The 10,202-nt window shown below is 39.7% G+C and overlaps 1 protein-coding gene across 1 annotated transcript; it reads right to left on the reverse strand.

Moving 5' to 3' along the window:
* Positions 1-7,671: 7,671 nt before the first annotated feature.
* LOC146473516 (neurexin-4-like) lies at positions 7,672-9,679 on the reverse strand. Its single transcript, XM_085118387.1, has 2 exons — positions 9,373-9,679; positions 7,672-9,224 (listed from the first exon to the last, which is right to left on the reverse strand). The coding sequence occupies exons 1-2, from the start codon at positions 9,677-9,679 to the stop codon at positions 8,575-8,577; spliced, it is 957 nt and encodes a 318-aa protein (XP_084974513.1). The 3' UTR covers positions 7,672-8,574.
* Positions 9,680-10,202: the final 523 nt, after the last annotated feature.

Raw genomic sequence — 10,202 nt, forward strand, 5'->3', positions numbered from 1 at the left:
ACAACTGAGAGGAGCAACGACGTTTTAAACTAATAACTGTAGACAATCAATCCATAAACTGATACTTTTCATAAAAATACAAGAAGGTCAACAACATTTTGCAAACAATACCTGTAGAAAATATGCCCTGAGAATGCTCAGGGCATATGGAATACCGCAGGAGATTGTTCTTGTCATCAAGAGTTTCTACAACAGCTTCACATGCAGGGTAGGAAGCAGCGAGACCAGCTTCAGCGTGAAGACCGGTGTTAGAGAAGGCTGTTGTATGTCTGCGATGCTCTTCAACTTGACAATCGACTGGGTGATGAGGCAGACAACAGCAGACCAAGCGCGAGGCATCAGATGGACCCTCTTGACACAACTTGAAGATTTGGACTTTGCTGCCGATCTAGCACTTATGTCGCATACCCACCAGCACATGCAGGAGAAGACGTCCCGTCTAAATACCTTTGCACAGCAAGTAGGCTTGAAGATCAGCCAGAAGAAGACGGAGGTAATGATGCTGAACGTATCAAACCCATCACCTGTCACAGTAAATGGAGAAGATCTACCAACGACCGAAGAATTTACATACCTTGGGAGCACTGTCAGACATGACGGTGGGGCAGGCATGGACATCAAGAACCGCCTCAGTAAGGCCAGAAATGCGTTTAGAATGATGAACAACGTTTGGAAGTCATCCCAGTACAGCACCAAGACCAAACTAAGACTGTACCAGAGCTGTGTAATCTCCACCCTACTGTACGGCTCGGAATGTTTGAGGATGACAGAGAGCGACCTCAATAAGCTGTCCACCTTCCACACGAAAAACCTCAGAAGAATCCTACGTATATTCTGGCCTGAAACCATCTACAACCAAGAAGTTCTTGCTCGCCGCAACCAGGACAGCATGGGAACCATCATTATGCGAAGACGATGAAAATGGATCGGACATGCCATGCGACGGGAGCAAGGCAACATCACTCGCACAGCCCTTCACTGGACACCAGAGGGGAGACGCGGGCGAGGACGACCCAAGATCACCTGGCGTCGGACTGTGGAAGCAGAACTGAAGACCTTACATCATACCTGGGAAACTATTCACAGGTTGGCCAGGGACAGACAAGAGTGGCATAATTTTGTTGCTGCCCTACATGCCAAGCCGGCATATGGGCATGAGTGAGTAAGTGAGTGACCTGTAGCAATCGAGTTTCTTTTAGGCACAAAACCTGCATAGGATGTTCCATTGTTTGCAGTGATTACATCCGGGTCACTGACATCCACTGTCTTTGATAGAAACCATGTCAGAAATAGTCATCGGTTCTGCACGCATTGTGTTCCTATGTTTTTAGGAATTTGCTGCTGTGTATATGTGCCGTTCTCTGAATGGTCCAAGAAACTCTCATTTCTTAGCCCTATCTAGACCAGGCTTTTTTTTAATTTGGCTTCTGGGAGGGGAGGGGGGGGCGTATTTCCCTTACACCTCCATAATTTCGCAAAGATAAAAACTATAAGATTTGGAGGATGGATAGTACGTCAAAAGATGTTTTCTTTGAGGTCAACAACGAGAAGTGATGATGTCATATGACCTGGTAATTTCGTTATGATTGCGAAATAGCGGCCATCTTGGAAACTCTTGGGTTTCTGGATTTTCCCCAAAACTTCAGGAAATCGCCAAAATTGAACGTAAAGTAATGAAAACCAATTAAAGAACACTGACATGATCTAAGAATATAAAAGTGTTAGCAATAAAACGAATATTCCTTCATTTTTGTGTGTATTTATGTGTGTTTGTTCTTGTGTCCCTGACCTTAACATTTAAATATCTTTTCTTACAGCTGGCTGCCTGGCATTTTTAACTTCTAGGTTATTTCGGGCAGCCAGCACCCCTTTCATCTATTCTATGTATATATTTATATTTTCTATTGTAATTATAACGGCGTGGAATAAAGTATTGTTGTTGTTGTTGTTGTTGTTGTTGGATCTTCAATTTTTATGAAAAAACTTCCTGCGTAAAATTGGTTGCCATGGTAAGATCAAAGACAATGGACACAAACCGTCCATATCAAATATTTTTCAGATAAATTGCAGAAAAAGTATCTTGGAGTATCTTGGCGTTTGCTGAAATATGGGGTAACAAACTCTACACGGATCCGAAAATTCAAATTAAATAGATTGCCTAGAGCAGTGGAATAAAAACCTGACAACGGAAGCATACATAGGATATCGTGTCGTTTTCAGAGAGCACAAGTGAACTAAAATATTGTTTTGGCAAGGATGGAAAGGCAGATTTTGAGTCTAAATACGCATTTTGACTTTAGAACCACTACAAATACTAAAATAAGAAAGTTTGTTGTCTGGATAATTTCGCGTCCCAGGTAAATGATTTATTTTAGTCATTAATTTTTCAACTTTATGCTTATTAGGAAGCAATATGTCGTCGATCTAAAAATTTAAAAACACCAAGAGTTTCTATTTTTAAAACCGATTTGTCGCCTTTACCTCTCGGCTAATGGAATAAAACTGGAGAATGCGCAAGGGTAAAAGACTTGCAAATCAAAACCCAGAGGTCCACAGACAGGTTGAGACAAAAACATGCCTAGTTCGGGGTTGGTTATAATTTAAAATTATTGCTATTTTAATTTGGTAATTTGCGAATTTAAGTCAGTGTTTCAGATATTTTATGCGTAGTTTGTTTCTTTTTTTAAACATTTTTCGTCCTGAGAGTTTTCAAAATGCACGATACGGAGCCGAGGAGCTTACATATAATTGTACTGTGTTTTCTTGCATTGCTGAAGTGAAAATCATATGTAATTAACTGACGGTAATAAATACAGTGAAATGTTATGATGCATGTATATGTTTTTTTTTTTTATTATTATTATTATTTCAAGTCTGCGCCGATCGAATAGGCTTAGATTTTTTGAGCTTAAATTTGCCACTTTATGGTGGTGATACTAGGATTTTATTTGCTTCTTCCTCTGCAGAACTACAGGAACTGGTGCCCTCCCCCCCCCCCCCCCTCCCCCTCCCCTCTTCCCGGAAACTGGTGTAGCACCAAGCGTTTATACTTCAGCGAAGACATTAGAGTAAGCACTAAGCAGTGAAAGCCACTGACAGTGTCTCTCGCTTGCATTTATGGTTTACTTCTCCATTCAAGTTGAACATAAGGACAAAGTTCGTACCACCATTATTACTACGTGAATCGAGGGCAAACACTTATGTAAACCAGCAATACAATTGAAAAGTACCCAAAATGCGTCGCTTCTTCATGCAAAACAACGGCGAATCACGCATTGTAAAGCATCCATCAACTCGTACCCAGATCTAACGCGGCCATGCACAAAAGGTACGCGTAAAGAAAAATCAGAGCCGAAACCGTGACTCATTGCCGTACCGGTATGAGTAATTAACCTTCAATTTGGAAAAAAAATTCCATACTTTGTTTTGTATTTTAAGGCTTTCTACAAATACTGTTGCTTAAAATTAGCTCTCAAAAATGCTTGGGAGTCTTAGCGAACAAATACACTAGAAACCAGTCACAACCGGACATTAATAAAAACGTTTGTGTCACAGGACCTTGTAAAAGCCACAACTGATTTTATACATCAACATACACACATTGCAAAGTCCTATCCAGGACAGCTCGAGGTGCAGTACAATACAAATAACATTTATGAATTCGCGAGTTTGTGTAGTGCTAGCTAAGTCTAAGTTTAAGCAAGAAGGTGGACATTCACAATCAATCTCGACTCTAATGCATGATGTTTTTAATAAATTAGCACCGTGTAATATTTCTAATCTTTTTTACTTTTCAAGAGAGACACATAATTATAATACGAGATTCTCCTCAACTGGTAACTACCACATTAAATATTCGAGACTAAACCAACAATCTAAATCTTTTTCTCGACTTGGGGCTAAAGTATGGAACAGTATTCCCTTAGAACTTCGAAAATTACCCAAGCACAGCTTTAAGAGAAAAATGCAAGACCTGTTATTCCATATTTTAATAAAAGAGGATGATTATGTTGGCATTCCTACTCTTATCTCTGAGTTTTCAGAACTGAAAGTTACAACATGATCGTAATTAAATCTATTTAGAGTATAGCAATTTATATTTCTTTTCTTCATATGTTCACTTATTTTCTTTTCTTTCTTTTTTTCAATGTTTTTATGACTCACGGGCAAATTGCATATAGATTTCTGTAAAATGTAATTTATTCTTGTAAATTAGTCTAATCACCACCCGCCTAGATTAGCTCTAGCTACTTGCGGGTTAGTGTTGTCTTTGAATTTTGTTAACATTTTTTAATAAACTTGAACTTGAACATTCACCACCTACTTGAGGTACTTCGTCGACATCCCAACCCTAATCTCTTCCAGTCTCAAAAGAACTCTTACAGACAGTTGACAGTAGCCAAAGTACTTCTTCGTTGCTTTGCTTTTGGCTGAGGATCGTCATCCAGTAGACCCAGGGGGTTGGGGTTTTGCCTTGCTTGAATCTAAAAACTAGGCTCGATCTCCGCCACTCCCTTGGGTCCGGCCTTTCTCTTCGAGGGGGTGAGCGCTGGCTCATTTTCCCGAACAGCGGCTGGTAATCGAGCCTATCTAAAACCACACTCCATTTCTCTTCTAAAATCAGTAAATAGGGCAACTTAAATAATTCCTTTCCGAGAATTTCACTCAGCATTGACATCCAGCCAATCCTGTAGAATGTTCGTTTAGATTTCGTAAAAACAAATTCGCAAAATAAGTCAACAAAGCCACACGAAATTGAAAAGCTCACAAACAGAAGATAGTTACCCCGCGCAGCGTTTTGGATTCTACAGAAAAACAAGGGAATTACGTTAAATCTCTAATTATTTGCCGTTGAAGGAAGACATGCATTGGCGGGACTCAAATACAGACACTCACATTTACATATTCACTTTTTCAGAACGGAAAAAGTCATGGCAAATTGTAAAATTAATATATGAAGGTGTCGCGAGTATGCTGCACGTTCTCCGACTAACCTATATTAATTGACAAAAAAAGAACCCCTGGCAACAGTCATTCATCGTGAAGAAACTGAACTAAAATCGAGATCGCCAGAGTACCCAAAGTTTGGTTCGAGGCTAATAAATTGCTTCCAAATTGCAATTCTACCAGGCGAGAGTTCCTTGGGGCTCCGTAGATAAAAAAAATTTACATTTTACCTTTCCTCTTTTTTATCCGGAGGAAAGCTCTTAATATCGCAGATTTATAATCCATCAAATATTTTCGCTCGCGCGCGATTGGTCTAAACGCCCCACGTGACCGAATATACCCCAACTAAAACTGGGGAATATCCGATGATATTACCCAAGTGATATTACCCAATTTCAAAATTAAAATTAATGTCAAGATGGGGGAACGGTTTGCTTTTGTGACAGAAGGAGAGATAAACTTGCTGGTCGGTAAAGCAGTATCAGAAAACAACATACGCTCTAAACGTTTTTGACGGTGAACTGTTCTTAAATAAAATGTTCAAATACTCAAGCTCGTGTCTACATGCTGCGAAAAATATTTGAAGGATACTAACCACAATAGCGTCCACTTGACTTTAAAAATATGCTCAGATATTTGTCCCTGGACATTTTCTGCTCCTCGAAGCTCACAGTTTTCCTCGAGCTTCGCTCTCGGAAAACTGTTCGCTTCTCGGATCAGATAATGTCCACGGACAAATATCTGAGCATATTTTCGCGCCAAATGGAGGCTATTGTTTATGTAACTACCAACACAAAAAAGAAAAACAGGATCGGTGGCTTCTAGTTTGATCGGTAAGCAGTTTTCAGGAAAATCATATCAGGGATTTAAAACTAGTTAACAAGAATTCTAAGGAGGATTTGGACGATTTTTAGGCCAACTTTAAATTATTTTAATCTGTATACGTATGACATAAGAATAGTAGTTTTATCATAATGCACGAAAAAGCAATTTTATAAGTGTTTCAAGCACACTGTAAGTAGCACGCAGTGCTATAAATTACAAACTTGCGAAACCATGCATTTCCTTCATCTGTTATCGACAATAATGTTGATTTGTTGTTGTTCTTGTTGTTGTTGTTGATGTTGTTTTTTGTTGTTTTGTAGGGAGTGACAACAATCTTCCAAATTACGGATTGAACTTTAAATGAAACTGCATGAATTAACACATGCATATGGTGGTAAAATTTTATGTATTTTATGTATATGAATATTCATAACATCCGGAGGGAGGTATGTATTGACGTATAAGGATGCCATCATGTGTCTGTGAGTTTACATTTAATTGTGTTCAGCCTTATTAGCACACATTACGACAAACAACAAAACCAGCTGAAAATAAATGGTCTCCATAAATTAAAAGAGCTCGTCAAACTTAGTGTTTTCTAAAAATTTGGGCGAGAACTCCTCATTGCCTGATTCTTCAACAGTGAAAATGAGATTGTGATTGTTCCCGTGATTCAAATCAGTAAAATCTTTTTAAAATTTATACCTCCAATACAACTGTTACCTGGATATCTGGCCGTCCCCATGTAGCGGGCAGGCGCTTCCATGTAACAGGCCTTACAGTTTCTCTCGACTGAGAGTTCAAATCACACTGATTCGTCTCTAGCCAGAAATTCAAGTTCATGCAACTTAGGTCATCGAGGCACAAATCAAGGCAGTCGAAATAGTTGTTTGTGATGCTGGAGCTGTAGTTTTTGTAAAAGAGAGCGAATCCTTGCTGAGATCTTCCTCCGCGACGCTTCTCGCTTCTGCCCTGTATGTTTTGATACAGAACTTGAGGGAACAAGCAAGGGAAAGATAGAATTGATTCATGTTCTAATGTTCCTTTTAAAGTCTAGTGAGTGCTAAGGAACAGCCTCGACACGATTCGCTGCTGACTTGTAGAGCTTGAAACGACAGGAGATGAGATATTTAACAGAAGAAGGGGAAATGGATTCCATTCAAGTTTTCGTCTTCCTGTTAACTTCCTGTTCAGCACTCTCTCCCGGAATATTTGCTTTACTCAAGCAGATATTTACTTAACTGCCTCTCAGTTAATGTAGATCTCATCCAAGTGTGGCGGTTCCCACTCAGGCTCCGGAGAATTCTTTAACTGAGCTTTCGGCATAAATTAAATTTTGACAAGAACTGAAAATTAACCTTAATGCTCATTAAATGGTATATCAAATTTCATCTCACTTATGCAAGTTGTCAATCTTACTTAGATACAACTATAAATTAAAGGCAGAATAATACCCTTTACAGCTGTGGCTCAGCCATGTTTGTGTTTTGAACTCACGAGCGATTTCAACATTTTATTTATCTACTTCTCGCCATACGGACTTCCTGAAAGTGTTCTCATTTTCCTTGGCTATGTTTAGCTTTACTATATAGTAATTCTACTGATCTCGTTCGATTGTAGAATGGTTCCTTCATCGTTGACAAAACGAAGTCTTCAACGTTATCAACATCGTCATCATCGTTATTTATACACTAAATCGAATCATTAAATCAAATGATCTACCTTAAGGAGCCGTGCAAAAAAACAACACTAAACACAGATGAAACAAGTTTAACTGATGCAATCTTACTTTTGGTCTCACTGACGATGTAACACGGCATACATTCACAAAATCTTTCATTCTTTTGTGGTCGCGTGTTGGTAATTTTTTCTCGCCATTCACAGACTCGTCGCCAGTCGCTCTTTATGATCGTAGTGGTTTATGGGAAGTCCAAACTCCGTAGTCGGCGCAGTCAACTAAATTCCAAGCCTACAAGATAAACGCCTAAAGATATACATCCTCGAAATTGCTTATGGCTAGTCCCAAACACACAAATATACCTTGCGTACTAATTTTAAAATAGAGGCTGGGAACGACCGTTCACGGGGTTAACCTCTCCCTCTCGAGGGGAGGGGGGAGAGCTAAATGAATTAAAAATTGTCAACAAAAATCGACTGCATGGGCTTTGTATATATATATATATTTTTTTTGAACTGGGACATTTTGAAGCCTTGGCCCTCTAACGCCCTTCTCGTAATTCCTCCACTGTATGCCTCCGGCTACGACGAGCCATTCCGTTCTCCAGCTTCGTAATTCATATGAGGCAGGAAAAATAATCCAAAAAAGAGCAAGGCTGATTTCACTGACAGAGAAATATAATTTTCAAATATTTCGAAAGCCATTGAAAAAATACATTTCTCTGACCGTGAAATCAACCTTGCTCTTTTTTTGGATTATTTCTTCTACAATTCAGTTATTGCTGATTAGATCCAGTTTACTGCAGGATCCCGTCAGTACTTTTATTTTGTCGTGACGGTCCCTCCAAACACGGTTAATAGTTTTTAGCTGAGGGAGGGCCCAGCGATTGACAGCTGAATTTGAGCGAACGGTTTAATATGATATTTCTTTGTCTTGTGTTACATTTTGTATCATTTTCATTGTTGTCTACCTAAACAGCTCTATAGCGAAACCACTATGATCAAACTTCAAAAACAATTCCTACGGAGTTCTTATATTTATCTTAAATTTATCAACAACAAACAAAATGGAATGTTGTGCACTTCTTAAAAGTGCTGAGCAAAGCACTCAATCAATGTTGCTGTTTATGCTGTGCCATAGCACCTTAATTTTCCAAGTGTGTGGTATCCTTGTTCGAAGCTACTGCCAGTATCTCCAAACCTGAGCTGTTTAACTGGAAGATGCGTCTTGTCAGTAAGGAGACCGCTGTCTTCCCGCCAAACACCGTCATTTGCATCACAGTTACAACCGTTAATAGAACCTGCACTTAGACGTGCGCATGTGTTGTTCATCCCGCATGCGCACTTGCCACTGCCAGGTGATGCTCCGCCCCAATACGTCATCTTAGTAGAATCACGTGACACCCACCATCCGCTTGCAGCGTTTTTTTCATTCGTCAACAAAACTGATGAAAGGCACTCATACTTGATAAACTGTTCGCAATGTGAAGAGACTGTTGTGAGACTCGCCAGCTGGGAAAGACTCGCTCCCGTGTAATGAATGTCACGTGAGTAACTCCCTGGGTCTTCATATCCATCCACCAAAGTTCTGTTTTCACTGTCGTGACTGATGACTGTCACGCCAACTCCATTTTTGTAAGTTAGGTCGCAATAGACTGTGAATGGCTCCAGTCCTCCCTCGCCATCTGGATCAATCGCGTAATTGCCTTGTTTTACAGTAGAATCGAGATTCATTAATTCGCTGCAGGACTTTGGCGCAAACATCGTGTTGGTGTCTGTCAGAGTAATGAATTTACGATTTTTGCCATGAAAATCGTTGACATATGCGTTATAAACTCAAAGGGTTATTTCAACACTATAACTGTAACTGTTGTTAAATTAATTATTTTAAAATCGAAAACTTTGCTTTTCCCTGCCATTTACCTGGATATCTGGCCATTCCCATGTAGCGGGCAGAGGCTTCCATGTAACAGGCCGGACAGGTTTCTCTCGAGTGAGAGTTCAAATCACACTGATTCGTGTCCAGCCAGAAATTCAAGCTCATGCAACTTGGGTCATCGACACACGAATCAAGGCAGTCGGAATAATGAGTTGTGACGCTGGAGCTGTAGTTTTTGTAAAAGAGAGCGAATCCTTGCTGAGATCTTTCTCCGCGACACGATTCACTTCTGATTTTTATGACTTTATATAGCGACAGGTAACACATGAGGACGACATGGAGTCGATACATTTTTCCATGCCGGTTCATGTTTCTGGTGAACGTCTCTGGTGAGCGCCAAAAGCAAAGCTTAGTTCAATCACTGTTTCCGGTAATATTTGCTTTATCCAATCTAATATTTGCGAAAACCCCGGGTAAACACAGATATGCATTTTCCACTGAGTCCCGCCGAGCTGTCGGAGGAAGGAGAGGGAACAGAATTACCATATATATGGTTTTTTTTGTCATCTCACTTCGAGAAGCTACCTTTCTCGATGTTAAGGTAGGTGTGCCTGGTTATGGCAGATAGAACGTCAAATGGGGAACAAAAGCACCATTATTTGGTTGAAAAGCAATTATAAATAATTGAAATAGCAATGAGTTCAGTGTATGGCAGGTAAACGTGATTGCAGGGAAGTGTGTTTAACTTCTTTCTACGTCGTTAAGGGAGATAAAATACAAACTGGGTTCTTTTCATATCGCCCAATAAGACTTTCGTTTTACAACGTTTTGCAGCACATACTTTGGAGTGATAAATTTAGAGGAGGAAGTTTAT

Source organism: Pavona decussata, unplaced genomic scaffold (assembly GCF_977016875.1).
Source record: "Pavona decussata unplaced genomic scaffold, jaPavDecu1.1 SCAFFOLD_93, whole genome shotgun sequence".
NCBI lineage: Eukaryota > Metazoa > Cnidaria > Anthozoa > Scleractinia > Agariciidae > Pavona > Pavona decussata.

What these genes read in the sequence shown, in the direction of transcription:
- LOC146473516 (XM_085118387.1), bottom strand. Translation starts at nt 9,679, where the DNA reads ATGTATCGACTCCATGTCGTCCTCATGTGTTACCTGTCGCTATATAAA. An exon ending in GGGAATGGCCAGATATCCAG is followed by an intron (nt 9,225 to 9,372) that starts GTAAATGGCAGG and finishes TTACTCTGACAG; the next exon opens with ACACCAACACGATGTTTGCG.